The 17,534-nt window shown below is 40.0% G+C and overlaps 1 protein-coding gene across 1 annotated transcript in view; it reads right to left on the bottom strand.

The window, feature by feature from the left end:
* The window catches only part of LOC310925381 (calsyntenin-2-like), a gene marked incomplete at both ends in the record, with an annotated part of 357,564 nt that overhangs the window by 73,286 nt on the left and 266,744 nt on the right, over positions 1–17,534 (bottom strand). Inside the window, 2 exons of the mRNA XM_083887328.1 lie at positions 13,962–14,083; positions 15,593–15,850. Coding sequence (XP_083743454.1) covers positions 13,962–14,083; positions 15,593–15,850 — 380 coding nt within the window. The remainder of the gene's footprint in view (positions 1–13,961; positions 14,084–15,592; positions 15,851–17,534) is intronic.

Raw genomic sequence — 17,534 nt, 5'->3', positions numbered from 1 at the left:
GTCCATTGTTAAGCTTGCAATATTGATTGAGAGAAGAAAAACCTTTGTTCTTTATTAACTATAGGACACCACTAATGATTGATGCTAAATATAGAGAGGATGAGGAAAACACAATATATATTGTGCGACTTTGAATTTGAAAACGTGTAATGATGTGAGATGTGCACAATAAAATAAATCTCTCTATTCAAGTCAAAATTACTTATATTTTGAAAGTGAGGCGTTCTCGCTACCTTTTTGTTGTCATTGTGTCTCTTAGGAGCTTTATTATATTTTGTATTTTGTTTTATTGTTGACTGTGGTTAATTGAAATTTGGATTGAAAATGTGTTTTTAGTTACAGGTCGCAGGGCTATCATTAATGGGCACTTATGGGTGCATTAGACATAATGACGGGCTGGTTAGTGGGCTGGTTCCGTCACAGAGCTTACGTGTAGGTTTTTCAGGACTCTGAGCCAACCTGCTCCAATCAATTAATTTTAGCTTCTTCCTGTAAAAAAAATAATTAAAAAAAATAAAAACTATACCAAGCTCATTAGAGCTAGCTTGGATCAACTTAATGAAATTCACTCCATAGGACTTTCTGATGACAGCGGTCTGCAGAAGCACATGAGCACATAAGCAATTTGAACTTGCCAGATGCTCAGAGATCGGAATAAGCTCAGGAGATATTTAGGGTTCGGGGATGATGCAGATCGGCCAGAGGAAAAATAAAATACAAAAAAAAACAACCTGCTACTCTCAATCTTTTATTGTTATAACTGTGATTACATTGTGCAATTGTTGGTGTGTACAGTGGATGTGAGTACACGCCTCTTTTGTTTGAATATACTTTAACAAGACAGTCAAGGTTCATGATTGTCAACATCGCTCATCACCCATTTCAATTACTAGACAGAAAGTCTTTTTGGACTTCGGACTTTCTTTCTTACTCATTGTGGGGCAGACTACGTGCAGCTGGGGAATGGAAGTAATTCCACCTCAGTCTTAGATATTTCTGGACATATATTTAGAAAAACAATGTGATTTCTATAGATGATAGCAAATTACCGGGGATGATTTACCTCAGAAAGAGTGAGTGTTCGACCACCTCATGTTTTACGTTTTATACATGCATAATTAAGTGGGGTGTGCAGAACCACAAAGTTTTAAGCCCAATTTATACTTCTGCGTAAAGTACTCTGCGTAGGTTACGCAGAGACTCTGCGTCGACGCAGAGCCTGTCGAAGAGCCTCTACGTCGTCTCCGACTGCACGAAATATTTTTTAAGTGTCCGTCACTCCGTCAAGGGACAACGGAGACGGCAAGAGCTGCGATTGGTCCTCAGGACAGGCCGAGCTAAGCTGCTCTGTGCCGGCTCACAGTGGGCACCCGACCACCCACAGAGGCGGAGCTGATCCCCGCCGATAACGCCGCTGCCAAACTATAAATACGTCATATCTTAACACACACAACACATGTTTAGACTCTAAATGGCCAATTTCTCGCCTCAAATGATCTTAAAACTCGGTTCCGTGACACAGAAAAGTGAGAAACGGCTACTGTTTCAACAACAACAGTCTTTCACTCTCGACGCCATTGCTCACTGTAGCCAGAAGCACAACAACCTTGCGCAGCGACCCCTACTGATCAGGGCGGGAAATTGCAGCGCGTGTCCGTCACCACGACGCAGAAGTATAAAGGCTCGAGGCGTCTCCATGGTGACGCAGACAGATAACGCATACGCAGTCGGAGAAGTATAATGTGGCCTTTAGAAACTCTTTCAAATGCATTGAGCCTTTTAGATGCAGAATTGCCCGTCACAGCTTTAACCAGTATGTGTTAGCTGATGTCTTGAAAAATACACACTTAAGGTGATTTATAATTCTAATATTTATAATATACTTATATATACTAATATTTCCAGTGATGTAGTATTCTGCTTTGCTTTGGGTGAGTCTAATCCCAGTCCCATTGCACAAAGCATGGACAATAAAGACATGGTTTGATGAGTTGATAAAGAAGTCACAGAGGCCTGACCTCAAGCACCTTCTGGATTATCAACCTATAGTCTTGACACCAATACTGTGGGGCCACTGTGCAAAGTGAGAAATTGCCTGCTTTTCACAGCAAGTAATTACACATCTGGTTAAGCTTGGTGTAAGAGTACAAAATCTGTTGCAGAATGTGTATTTTCCAAAACAAGTCATCCCATGAACATAGTAAAATCTATTTCTACTTTCGATGCAGAGCTGAAAAAACAAGATGAAATGGAAACCTTCAACTCATGTGCTGGGGCTTTAGAGACTCTCCATCTGATTTCATACAGGCTGTGCAATAAACATGCCGTATTAGATCAGACCAGAAAATGTCCATGAAAATAATAACTCCCCATAGCTGCTTCAATTCTTCAATTGAATTGATTAACTTTGTCTGAAACTCAAAGGCTGAACCTGTCATAAATGATGTGACTACATTGATAGTCACTAATCAAACATCTTACTTCGCACCAATGTCCAATATGAAATTAGGCCCCCCTGAGTGTTTAGTTGATTGCTTCTCCGATAAAAAAAAAAGAATAGGGGAAAAAGAAAGAAAATGCTGAAAGTAATGATGTCATACCCACATTCAGTCTCAGCTCTTGGTGGAAATATCATTTAGGTCTCAATTATCCCTGTTTTTTCCCCGTCCATGTCCTTTTTGCAGCTGAAAGGCTCGAGGTGACTTGTCATTGATTCTCTCTTGTCAAAGGACACAAAGCAGGCTCTGTTCTAACTTTTCACTCAACATTCCTATTCATTTCTTTGTACAAAAAAAAAACACGTCTGGCAACTAATATTCATCAGCCTGAACCAGAAATAATATATTTTTCATATCCCAAGGCTTAGCAAAGCCAAATATTTTTCCCCAACAGCTTATAATGACACACTGCAACAAGACTGTTTCTCTGAGCTAAATCCAAATGAGGGATTTCAAATAGAGAAATCACAAGCTAACAAATCTGAACTAAGGAGTTGTTGGTCCACTTTTGCCTCCATCACTGTGCGCTGTGAAGTAAAATCGCAGATTTCCTCTATTGGTTTGGGCAATTAAGTGTTTCACAAAATCAGACACAAGTCTGTTTCCTTTCACAAAATGCTGTCTAACAGTGAGCTAAAGACTTTGTTAAGCACTCTGATTTTCCCTGTGTCCTTGTTGTCAGTATCTTGTAAACCACACTTCAAAAAGCCTTAAATATCCCTTTATGTCTGCTGGGGCGTGTGGTAAGATAAGAACCTTCCTAAACAGATTCTTCTTCTTTTTTTTACTGTGTTACACAATCAAGACGACTGACTGTGATAATTGTTCAACGTGTTTTCATGCTTCAGCAGTGTTTTTCCACATTACTCCTAAATGAACAGATATGAAGGAGATGAAATCATTATACGATCATCTGGTTCACAGCTCGGCCATCGTCATCATTTAGATTGTATCACAAACAGAAATGTTCTACTTTCTACATTTCCATGAGTCCGCTCTATTAAAGGCACAATATTGTCTGTGTAGATTCTCATTCTCACCCGCAGGTCATTGAATCTTCTTGGTCTATTTCATGAAGACGTTTCAGCTCTCATCAAAGAGGCTTCTTCAGCTGTGACAGTTAGAAAATTAACCTCTGTGAAATGTGGACAATGCTCAATGTAGCGTCATTGTGCGCTAAAGACAGCCGGGCTGCTCCACAGTGCGAAAAGAAACTGTCATTGGGAGTCACTGGAGAGCTCCAGGTCGTTTAATGGTCATTAGAGTGTTAAAGTTACATGAGGTCACATGGCATGAGGCTAAATTAGACAATGTGTGTTCCATTTCAGAACTTTTTTTTCAGAACAAAATTTATTTCGTTACACTGGGACACTTGGAACAACCTCACCAGTAGCACTAATAGGACTTCTGTCGCTTGTGTTTCATGGTTAATCAGTCGTACAAAAAGTACTATTTAACCTTAGATATGTTGCTGTGCTGTGCATGTAAAAATATAGCATGTAGTGCGTTGTTATTGACTGGTATTGCTAACAATGGCTAGCCCAAGATATGTTTGCCTTTCCGATGGCTTCTTTCACTCTTTTTCAAACCATCTGTCTTCTCTGTCCATAATGTGTAACCACAATCTCCTTATATTTTGCTGCCAAAAGGAATTGTGGGATGACATTATCTCCTCTCATTTAGGAACACAATAGTCCCATGTTTCTGATAATTTAGGAGAACAGACAGCAAGGATTTCAGATCCTTTTCTTAGCATTTAATACGACATCCTACTGCTCAATAAAGCTCTTTAACTTTAGATTTATATGGATTTTTCACCAGCAGGAATGGGTTTAACCAGCATTTACTACCAGGACAATTAATTACATTCTGCTCTCATTGGCATGTGTCGGAATGCAAGACCCAGGTGAACATGCTGATTTCTTATCTGCGTATCTTTTGGCACGGTTGGAATTTCCTGCTCAACAGTAAAATGCTATTGTTCATTATCTGCCAGTTAGCATATTATGCTATTAGCAATGAACGCACAGGATTTGAGACAGGGCTCAATATTTTGATTTATAATTCATCATACTTTTAATTTTATTTATGAGGACCAAAATTAAAAGTTATAAATTAGTGATCGTAACATTGTCACCAAGCTCCATGGTATTGCTGTTTGTGTGATGTCAAATGTCATGCATGAATGAAAGAACAATGCCACAGGGAGATCAACCCTGGCAATGGAAATGCTGTTAATTGCCTTTATTTTAAGCCAGTTCACTCAAGTAAAAAAGATAAAGTCTTAAAAAACAGCTATATTGGAGGCATTCGAAAACAACCTGGGTGAGTCATTCTTTCAGCTGCTAAAATTATCTGGACACCTTCGTGAGCCAAAGGTTCAAAACACCACCTGATCCAATTTTCTTCAAACTGTATTTCCGACAGATGAAGAGGTACATTCAGGTGTAACTCGTGCAGAAAGAAAGAAAAAAACATGTTCTTCATTTGAGCTGCTTGAATGAAAATCTCCATTTAAATAAAGTGTTCAGTCTCAAAGCTCTTCAGTGAAGTCAACACAAACCATTTCCATTCAACAATGCACTGTGCACAGATAAGTGAACTTCAAAATAATCAATCATACCAAACACACAATAGACCTATACACATAAAGCCATGTTCACTCTTTTTATTCAGCAGGTAAAACTAATATGTGGAGTCATTGTACAGCTGCTTGTAATGCCTGAATGAGAAATTAATTATCACTTGTGTAGGGAGAGAGAGTTTTCTGCTTTGGAGATAGTCAGAAGTTCATTTTGTTTCCAACATAGCAGATGAGGAGAAAGTGGAGACAAGGTGAGGGGAGATAGCGACTTAATGAAAGTTTCCTTTCATGCCCTGGGGTTCCAGAGACAATTATCAACAGGAGGGAAGAAGATGAGAAAGATGGTGTAAAAAAGAGAGAGAGGGAGATATAAGCAGTGCTCAGGGAGAGACTGCTCTCCAGCTAGTTTTTAAGATGTATGTATATGTGCTCCCGGTAATACACATTGCAGTAGTCCTTAGAAATCTATATCACCACAAGTTAATGGAGGAATAAAACACACGCCAATTTGAAATCAATCTAAAAAAGTCATCACCGACAGTATAGCTTTTCCATTATACAGTTCTAGCAGCACTACTCGGGCTCTACTCGACTTGACTCTACTCGGATTGGCGTCAGTCACGTCGTCTTCCATTACTTCATAGTACCTCCGTAACATGGGCGGGGTCATCATAGGCACGGCTGTGTGAAACTGCCATCGCGTTGTTTTATATGCGACCCAAATTAGTGATGGATAAATAAAACCAGTTATTCTCTGTGTACTGAACCATTAGAAACAGTTAATTAAAAAAAAAAAAGATTAGTTCACAGAATCGTTCAGTATTTCCTGCATGAGCGGAGAGCACAGACTCCGTCCGGCACAGGCAATTAACCCAAATCCAGGTTGTGATTCAGGCTCAAGATCGTTAGCTTCGGCAGTGCTGTCGCTAAATACACCAGAGCCGACTGTTAAATATTGAGATTTTAGAAATGGGTTTGCTAAATGTTGGAGATTAACACATGTTTTCGCTGAGCAAAATAAAGTGGTATCAGGGCAGCAGTATCAGAGTCATTTTACAAATACAAATATTGGTACAGCATCAGACCCGATAGTGGTATCCGGTATGTTTCCATAGATGAAGTATATTGATAAAATTAAATTATTGTAGACAGGTTCATGAAGAAGAAAATAAGAGCCCTTTACTAGTTATCAAACTGCATTCAAGTATGAAAAACAAAACAACAACAACAATCAACCAACAAAAAATCAATTAACAGGTGGAATCATTTAAGGTGTGCTATTCCGCTATATTCCAACAGAGGGCGCTGTCTACATTTTGACCGCACAGAATGTAAAACACAGTTGACAAAGTGTCTAAGACTTTGTGGCGGTCTGTGCTCTCTTGTATTGCTGCTTTTTGTAGTTTGTCCATTTGTGTTGAAGACCCCCTTGAAAATGACATCATACATCCAAAGGGATTCTCCTTCTAAAAATTGTGACCTAATCAGAATTTGATTGCTTTTGAACAATGGGGCTGGGAAGCTGATAGCCTATTTTGTTAGGTTTATTGAATATACTTTCTGTGTGTCATAGACATAGAACAGTTTACATCTTTTGGTTTTTAAAGTTCACTTTTTCTTGTCTGTCTCTCTGTGAGTGTGGCACCGTGGGCGTACAACTCCTCCCTCTCCCTGATTGCCTGCTCACCTGCCGTCATCCCTCATCAACACAGCACTACTTAATAGCCGCTCTTCAACTGATCCTTGCCTCTGCAAGTGAAGTGCTCTTGAACACCTCGTCGAGTGCATACCTTGCGCTTCAGGTTCATCTGCATAACTGTCTCTCTGCTCGTGTCACCCCCTCAGCTCTGGAGCCTCCTCGAAGAAACCTGCTCCTCAATGCGACCCTCAAGTTCCCCTTAGGCTTCTGCCTTCTCGGCTATCCCTCCCTCATCTCTATCATAGCCTTCTACCTTCTACGTTACAACTTTGAATATTGAATGTATGATATCAGCAGGGTAAAGTGTACATCTAACCATCTAATCAGGTATTCCAATATTTTATATTTGAAAGGGAAAGGGAAACATATGGTAAATTGGCCTCATGCAGCTGATAAAACAATAGTGTTGCTGTATCTGTCATGTATGAGTAGATATGATGCCTAATTACCATGCAGCAAATCTTGGTGTTATCATTTTATTATGATAAAGAAGTCTCATAGGTGTTACCATTTTTATTAATGCCAATATTATCCATACGGACCTATCATTCATAATTATTATAAGCAGGTGCATCGAACTAGATGTCAATTTATTTAATAGTTTTTCAAATTATCAAAATGAACAGAAACTGCAGCATAATATTAATAATATAATGTGTACAACAACAATCAGGAAAAACAAAAAAGAGAACACAATTTCACAAAATAAGCCCACTCCGCCGACAAAAAAAAAAGAAGAGAGTTTTCAAACATGAGTAGCATATTTAGAAGTCACAAAACCCAACAAAAGTACTCATCCAAAAGTACATCCAAAATTAAGTTAACACCTCATTAACCCCTTCCCAGATCCCACTGCTTAATATTTACTTACTTAGATTCAACAGAACACTCAGGAGACAGTGCTCAGTTTCCAATTGTATACATTCAGGACCTCCAGCCATTTATACTTACAAATTAAAGAGGACAATTCTGCTACATTTAAAATGTGTTTACTTTATTTTTATTATAGTCACTGCAAAAATACAAATAATATTAATAAAGCATTAATAATACAATAACAACATGGAATGATTAACTGTTAAATAAGCAATAAAGAGCTCAAACTTTTGATGTCTGTAGGGGATGTGAGTTGTAGTAAGAATTTTGAATATTATTCAAAACTCATTATTTTCAGTGGAAATTACAAGATGTTTTCCTCCTAATATTTAAGAACATATTTTCTTCTGTATTACTTTTTTTTTATTATTATTATTATTATTTTACTGCTATACACATTTTGGAGAAAAAAATTCAGTATTCCACTTTCCTATTTCTTTCTTTTTCTTTGCTACTCTGTGTTACAACACCATGACAATCAGTCTGTTTGACTCTGCACAAGTCTAAAAAATATACTAAACATTACATGTTTAAAGGCCCAGTGTATATTACCAGAATTGTAATTGTGTGTAGTGGCAGAAATTAAGTCAACTACCCAAGTTATGCAACGCTGTCACCTCCTGTTTCCATGTGCGTATACTAGGCTGCGTCTTTATATCACCAGTGAAGACACACATCAACATAGTGCTTGTAAATAGGAGATGACAGAATATTTCTGCACATAATTTTACTGCTGGTCTATTCGCATGGGATTGTTATTACCTGGGGTAATTGTTCTGAACCTTTTTACCACAGGAAAAGGTCGTCATAATACTGACATCGTCCGGTAATGATTACTGACTAAAATTACTGAGAAGCTCTGGTAGTAATTACTTTACCCCACCTCTTCATGTAAAACTAAACCCATCCAGATAGGGCTGTATCTGTAAAATAAAATGCATTGTTTTTTGTAGTCTTAAAGCAAGTCTGTTAAGGGCTACTACCTTTCGACATTAACCAGCTACTAGAGACTGCACTTTGCATTTCAAAGCGAAACTTCTATGCCAAATAAAGAGCAATATACTTTCTGGTTTGTTAAAGTACTACTCATATTTTATTGGAAAAGGGGGGAATGAGGGGAGGAGTCAGTTTGTGTACAAATGTCCGTAATGGTCTAACTCAAGGGTCAGGTATGTGGAGATCTGTAAAATTCTGTCTGAGGCTCACAGAGCTCAAACCTGGCTCTGGAAATACTGAAACAATCAGTGAGCAAGTGGACCATCAAATTATCCATAAAGATTTTACAGACCCTATCTGTCGCTTTAGTGGACCACTAATGCATATTTACAGTCTGGACTAATGCTGAAGTTGAGCGCAAAGGCTGCAGCCAAACATAACCACATGGCTCTGAGAGGAAGAGGGAATTTACAGATCGACTCCACTCACTATGTCGCGCACACAAATGAAGGAGTACTTCAGGGGAGCACTCACTTCATCAACAAGCGCATTGTCCACTTTCCTCTTTGTTTCTTTTTTCTCGATGTACTAACGTCTGTTTTCATATTGCTATAAAAAATAGAAGAAAATGGTGTTACATAAGAACATTCTCACTCACAACCTCCATAGCTTCCTAATAGCGAATTCAACAAGTTGGAAAAACCCAGGTTTTTCATCCGGGAGAATTTTTTTGATCAGCACTTACTCTGAGAGTGACATAACCCCCGAGTTCATAGCGTTCCACATGGGGAAAACTAGGGACCCAAATATAGTAATAGCAACCAATAACAACGGTCTGCATGGTATTTTGCATAAACAAATTGCGTAGCAACATGTCTAAAAATTAAACAGTTGTGTGAATCAATTACTACAGGAGTGTTATTACTGACAAAAGTGTGTTTGTATGCTCGCAGAGTTCCAACTACAAATAGATTGCACCACTGTACAACTTAAAAATTCAAACTCAATGCACACAGGATTTTGTTGGCTTTGGCTCCGATTTGCATCACTGGGAACATAAGACCTGAGTAAACACATACATGTCTACTTCGTCCTCTCTATTTTCGCCAGTGGTGCACCATTTCTGGTGTGACACTATGACTTGCATTCTTAAAGGTGAAGTAAGTAGTTTATAGTGACATCTAGAGGAGAGGCTGAAATTTACAACAAAGAACTGCTCCTCTGCTCACCCCCTCCCTTCCCTGAGCGGTCAAATGTCGTCCTCGTTGTCTTTCTCCGTGTCAGCAGATGAGGTTCGTGAGGTGAGGGAGAGGGCGAGCTACCGCGGCCGTAGCAGACGAAGCGGAGAGAGAGGAGGCGGGTCTTCCGCTACAAGTAAAGAGACGCTTGATTTGTTCTCTCGCGTTTGTCCTTACAGGCTCCCGTAGAAGCATGGCGTCTCGCTGTGCAACAGCGGCCTGCGACCATGTTATTTTACATGCCTTTTTGAAACAAAAACTATTATACAGCGACTAGACAATGCAGGAGCACATAATATGTATAAAAAAGTGGATTTTGGGTCATATAAACCCATAAATACTACACAGTGTCCCTTTAAGTGAATGTTGGGCAGCACTCAGGATCACCCATTTCATCAATCACGAGTGATAGATTCTACACAGCCTAGCTAAAGACAGAGCAACGTAACATTATCACAGAGAGCTTTGGAGTTGTTTTTTTCTTCCTGCAACTCTTTTTGTTTCAGGCACGTCCATGATGTCACAATTCAGGGAAGAACAACCACTGGGCATTAGAATGGTGTTAATCGCCTTCTTTCAGCAACTTGACCCAGGTATACAAATCGTATATATGCATTTTTGCACGAAAGACACTTCAGGAAAACCCTGATATTTGAAAAAAGCTATACTACTTGAAAACAGGCCAGTTCCAAAACATTTTTTTATGTGCGTATTCCTATTGATATCAATAAAAGATCTACTGGGAAATTAAACCGCAAATCCTGGAAAGGGTGTTATGTAATCATCAAGGGAGAAGATGTATCACTGCGGTGGAGGAAAGTGATCTCTCTCCATGGACCCTGTAGCAGGAAGCACTTGATGACAACAGATGACACATGGGTTTAATTCAGGCTCTTCGTCGTTCTGCCATAGGTGATGTTTGTCATTTTAACTGCTGATAATGAGTGTTAGCAGCTGTTAAAAGAGGGAGCTCCTTCCCGAGAGCTTTGCACACTGCTCTGCATGAACGATAATTAGCACCACAGCTTACAGAGTCAGTGTTTTTTTCTTAAACATCTTCCAAAAGGACAGTTTTCAATGCTTTCATTTTGTTGGAGAGGAATCCGTTCATATCATCCTAACCCTGTAAGGTGTTTCCTGGGGTAAATATCTATCAATTTTACGCTCCATTTAAGACTGGGACCAGTGATCTGTCTGATCCAATCAGTTCTGTGCCCTGCATCATGTCGCCCAGGCTCAGCTGTGAATCTCAAGCCCCAGATCAAATGTCACTGTTGAGTGAGAGGCTCTGTGAGTCGAGGTGACCTGTGTGACTTCAGGACAGACTCCTTGGTCAATGGACAGCTGCTGCCTCACACACACATCACACCTTGGTTCGAATTATGGGGAAGCGATGGGGAGCTTGGCTCCCCCGGATGGGACACAAGCCTAGTTTGAGACGTTAAGGGTGAGCTCTGAAACATCGTCCATTTTTGTGTTACAGGTGACAGACTTTGATTTTTCTTTCTTTGATTACCTTCCCTCTTGAACTTCTCTTCACTGAAGTGGCACGAACGCAGTATATACAGTATAAAGTACAAATGACTGTGTTGCAACACACTTCCATGTGTGCGTTCACCTGAAAGTCAGGTTCCCTCAAATGTCACAGTGTAATTTGAACACTGATCTCCATAGAAACACAAAAATCAGGTTATGTACGTCTGTTGAGGTGTACAACCCTCAACAAATATTTAGGTCTATGACAACGATTAAATGAGAGATTTTAAAACTGATGGCAAAATTAGATATTTGAACTTGTACTAGGTATTGTTTGCACTGACAGTACCTGATCTGTACCTGGAAGTATGATTGGTTCTGCACCTTTTTTCTACCGCACATGTTTGAAGAGAACAATTAAAGGGACACTGTGTAGTATTTATGGGTTTATATAACCCAAAATCCACTTTTTATACATATTATGTGCTCCTGCATTGTCTAGTCGCTGTATAATATTCTTTGTTTCATTTTCGTAGTGTTTCAAAAATTCATGTAAAATAACATGGTCGGGGGCCGCTAACTGCATTGCCACGACGCCATGTTTCTACCGGAGCCTGTAAGGACAAACGCGAGAGAACAAATCAAGCGTCTCTTTACTTGTAGCGGAAGTCCCGCCTCCTCTCTCTCCGCTTCGTCTGCTACGGCCGCGGTAGCTCGCCCTCTCCCTCGCCTCACGAACCTCATCTGCTGACACGGAGAAAGACGACGAGGACGACATTTGACCGGCTGAGGACACCGTAGCGCTCAGGGAAGGGAGGGGGTGAGCAGAGGAGCAGTTCTTTGTTGTAAATTTCAGCCTCTCCTCTAGATGGCACTATAAACTACTTACTTCACCTTTAAGGGACACAACCCAGTCAAAATAAAAGCCTATTTTAGGGCTGTAAGTGAGAGACGTTTATATCTATTTTTATAAATATGTATATATATATATATCTCTTATTGATGACTTTCTTATTCTTAATTGTGAGTTCTTTTTGTACTTTTTTTTACAAGGCCTTTCATTTTCAGGAGGTTCATGTGTTTTCCGTGCTCACACCGCTCAATACTGACATGACAGCCGTCACATGGTAATGAAATAATAGCTTTGGATGAAGCATTATTTTTTTTCCGAAATCTGAATCAACGCATCTTAATTCCTTCCATTTGGGATTTACTTATTGTAATTTTTGTTCCTTGACAACCTCACTCTCACTGCTCTATGAATAAATATTCACATATTTGATGAGAACTTTTCATTTTATTTTGAAAATCAAATGAACAAATGATACACATATTCATTCTCATTCTTATTCTCTGTTCTCTCTCGTCTTTAGTCTCTAATTCTCCCTGTACTCTCTCACTCGGACTTGAACGTTGAATTTTTAAAAATCTCTTTAATAATGTTTGACATAAGATCAAAGGCAATTTTAAATGCACACAGGAATTGTTGTTCCACTATTGCCTCTGTTGGAGTGAGAAAAAAACCAAGGCAGCAATAGCCCAGCAATAGCCCCGACCGACCCCAACAGTTAGATTAATGTCTAACATATCATTGATGTAAGATGTACATTTTTTTTTTTAGGTTAGCCTTTTGTTATGTGGATTCAGTCTGGGTTTCCTTGTCTCGATGATGGCAGTCATGGTTTGAGTGAGAGGGAGCCTCTGTGGCTCAAGCTGCTTCTCAACACAATCAGTACTGACTTTGTTGCAGTACCACAATTAAAAACACGCATAATAATTAAACACAACAGTCCATACTGAGTCATTCAGTGAAATGCTTAAACATAGGCCAAAAAGAACAAAACAACTCTGGCTGTAACAAAGCACCAACTCTCCACAACCATGGCCTATAATGGTTGTGGAGAATTGGAGTATTAAAAACTCTGCAGTTATTAAATAAATTAGTATGAAAGTCCTCCAACTAAATTGAGGTTAATTAAAGGTTAAGCTCTTTTGGATTAAAGGGGGAATTTAATTGCAACCAAGCCCTAAATGGAAATGCACTCAGTACACACACACCAAAACACACAAATCGGTGTCTGATTTGTGACCAGCTTACACAATACACCAGACCCTAAATGAGTGTTTCCCCGGGGTTGGGACCCACAGATGGGTTGCGAGAGATTTTTTTTTGGGAACCCCAAAAAAACATTTAGATTTATGTGTATAGAATGACGTTGTAATTAATGAATCAAACATCTCTTGGGAATGATTTGTTTACCAATTAACAATCTGATGGTGGGACAGAAATGGACGTAAATGAGTTGTGCACAAATGTTATGCACACATTTGATCTTGTCACACTTTGTATTGTGAATTAGACCACGATAGTTGGCCATTTTTTAAAAAAAAAGTCTCCTAATGGGAAGTTTGGGGAACATTACACCAGATCAGCCTATTCTCATGAAAGATTTGTACTGAAAGCTATGAAAAGTAATGCACAGTGTTTTTGTATGCTTTCGCACATATTTTTCGCCACGTCCCTGCTATATTCCCTAACCCTGTTGGTTCCAGTGCAAGATACAGTTATAAACTGCAATACAAATGTAATTGGCACATAAGATACATTTAAAATCCACAAACATAAACTGGGGTAGAAACTCTCTGCAGCTTACCTGCTCCAGCTTCCAGTGGAACTCTGCTGGTCTGAATGTGTCCACTTGAGTGAATTCTCTTCTCAGCAGGAACACCAGGCGGCAGTTATGGACGTACAGTGAGTAGTGATGACGGTTCATCTCTATGGGAGGTAGAGAGAAAGAGAAGAAGATCTGACACCAAGGATCCACTCACTGTCAGGTAAAGACAACCTGACGTCTACCTCTATGAAGCCTTGAGGGAGTGTGACAGCAAGATTATTTTGAAGGGGGTCAACTTTCCTACAATTTTAAAAACAAACAGCTCTAAACTTTTTCTAAGATTAGGTGAGACCTTTTTCACACCTACACCTTTGGATCATTGATGCATCTTGTGTTTCCGTTAGCAGGGATTGACCTTAAAGGGAAATACAATTGAATGTCATTGTCAATGATTAGTTTTTTGAAGTGCCGTTGTCAGTACAAGTGTGGTTATCAGCAGGCATTGAAAACTCATCGAAAAAATTGGCTGCCAGCAGGCCAAACCTAACCCTTACCCTAAGCCAAGGAAAAAAATAACTACCTTTAACAATCTATGCCTGTTGAATATCTTTAGAATATGTTCACAACTTTTTCTATCAGGAATCTTTTCTAAACTGCACACCATCCTCCAACAAAGAGCGTATATTTTTTCTTTTTTTGCTTGCTGATGTTTTTCGACTCCCCAGCAAAATCTGACTCCACGTGAGCACACAAACGGCACTCTGAAAGCTTTTGGCCATCTCCGCTCCGCTCTTCAAATATTCTGATTGAAAACAGTGTTATTATAATCGGTTTGTTGCAGAAAAATGAGTTTGGAAAGAACAATAAATCAGAAAGGAAGGTGATTTTATGGGGTTTTGTTTCACTTTGAATTGTTTTCACAATTCAAGTCTCCTCTTAAGCTGTTCAACAATTCTCAGTGGGAGACAAAGTAATGTTTTTGCAGACATATCTTGATTTGATTCGCCACAAAATGGCAACATGGGAGACACTGAGGGGGAGTCAGATTTAGTTGAGTGCCTTTTGTCATGTAACACAATCTAACGTCCCTATCATATTGAAAATGCAAGATGTGAAATGCACCAAATTCGCTCTGCTGACAAATCTGGACTTCCACTACTTATCAAATTTAAATGACACAAGCTGAACGAATGCATCCTTGTATTCTTCATCCGCTCACCTAGAAGAAGTCAGATTTTGCTAAAACACTGGGAGAAACTGACCTATTGCTGCCTCAATTTGTACGTTTGTGTGACTTTGGTAAATCTGAACAAATTATTTCTCTGAAATCGCTATGGACTTTGGCAGAGAGAGTCAATGGTTCACACACACAACACAATTATCAGTTAGTAAAAGCTGTATAATGGTAAACACAGAGATATCATTAAGATAAAAACATTTATCTTTTTTGTTGTCAATTCTGTTGCTTCAGCAGCTATGGCTACGTGTCAGTACCACAACAACTCTTTAAAAAAAACAGAACTGCTTTTTTGGACGCTGGAGATCCATTTCATGATGAATAAGCTACACAGAGAGGTGCAATCGATGCCATTGTCGGTTCTGGTCTTGTGATGGGATTTGTTGAAAAGCAAGTCAATGTGCGCATCGACTCCCATCAGGCTCACACTCACCAGTCTTGTCAGAGTTACAGAGCAGCGTCTCCTTCTCAGCTCTGAGTCCAGGACTGGGCCCGTGCTTCATCCATGTGGCTATGGTGAACTGGTCTGTCAGATTTTGGGGAACCACCCAGTCTGGGATTTTTGCTGCCTGACGACCGTCAAACTTGAAAATCAAGTCGCTGTCCCTTCCACTGTCAGTCACCAGCGACGCCGTCCAGTTGGTGGTGGCGCTGGGGGCAGGGAGAAGGTCAGTGCTCCCAGAGGAGGCTCCTGTAGTCACAAATACAAAGCACAACAGAAGATGTGTCAATAACAATCAGTGCAGATATGCAGTGTATATTGGCCTAACCTTGGCTATGATTACATATGAGTCAAGCAGATGGCAGGGCTTAATATGTAATCAATGGGCTGAGATGGATAGAGGATGTGGGTATTGATTCATGGCAAATGAAACTGACTTTCAAAAAGGGAAGAGACGTGAGTCACCGTTCACAAATTCAAACTGTAGCTCGAGTGCACATATCGACTGAGCCCTGTGACAACACAAAGAGAGGAAAGGAGCAGCATGGAGTCGGTCAGGACAGCATGTGAAGTGAGTTGTGTACAGCAAACGCCTTGGTTGTATGACCACTTATCATTGGTGCCGTGCACCGACTCATCACATCCCCTTCCTCCTCTTCCCTCTTCGAAAAAGCAACTCCATCATTCTTTTGACACAATAACCTCAATACATTGCGTCCTGAGTGATCTCCGGTTTCAAACTGTCACCTTGACAAACGTTATCTTTGCTGCATTGCTCACCTTGCTCCCCAATACATCTGACGTGCCCTTTCCGATCTATCTTTTGTCCCCCGGAGGCAGTGAAAAATGCATTTCATGTGTTTAAAACCACGCTTATAAATCATTTAGAGCAGCTTACGGGTGGCGATAAATCAAAACAATTCACAAAAACATGCTGTTCCGGAAAAAGGAAATGGGCAATGTCAGTATCTGTCACGTCTCCCTTGTCCAAGCAAACAACTGCAGTGTGGATGTCTACATTTCTTCTAACCACTCATCATTAGCACATTACTTAATGTTTTCCCTCGTCCTCAAAGCTTTTTTTTCCACCTGTTACTCATGCAGCGACTCCAATAATTAGATTCCCTCAGTAAATAAATACACATCAACTTCTCTGAGATGCATTTGCAGCCTTTACTTGGCCCAATGTCTTTGTACATTATCGCACATTGATTGTGCTTTAAAAAAGCAATTCCAATTTATTCTGTTCGCTATCAGATAATGATCATGAGCTACCTGAAAATGACTCTTTAGTGGTAAACCATCCATGGACTGCGAATCAGGAGTGATACGGGGGGACGTTATGCATTCAGATTAGCTGGGATATGGCTGTTAGTGAGAAATGATGACTCCAGCCCCCATGCTGGGTGTAGATTGGAACTGGGAAGTTTTGCTGCTTTGTCGGCGCTCGAGGCACCGACACAGCCCCTCAGCTGCTCATCAGTCACCAAGGAGGAAGTGTGGATGCATCTGGGGAGGCTAATGCTCTCGCTCCGTCACATCATTAGTGATGTGGCTTTAAGTTGCAATCATGGTGCCTCTGGTTTTTCACAGGAGTTTATCAAGAGACACAAACAGAGACAAGGCAGCAAAAACCACTTTAGAGATGGTTTGAAAAAAAGACAGAGTGGAGCCTCAGGCCCAGTGTGACCCTCATACTCTCATACCATACATTTAACAGATGCTCACAGCTCCGGCTTACTTCAAATTCAGTGAACTATGTTTAAGTTTGCTGCCACTGTAAGAGGTCACCTTTCATCTCTCCTCTAGATAATCTACATATTCACCAATATACAAACAATCAGGGCTCCATCTCTCAGGCGATTTACTACCTCGCCAGAAATGCATTCTAGATGTCAAATGCTTGTCAGTCTGATCACACAAGAAGTTATAT

This window comes from Microchirus variegatus (assembly GCF_963457635.1).
Source record: "Microchirus variegatus genome assembly, chromosome: 3".
Lineage (NCBI taxonomy): Eukaryota > Metazoa > Chordata > Actinopteri > Pleuronectiformes > Soleidae > Microchirus > Microchirus variegatus.
This window is presented reverse-complemented; position numbering and strand designations above follow the sequence as displayed.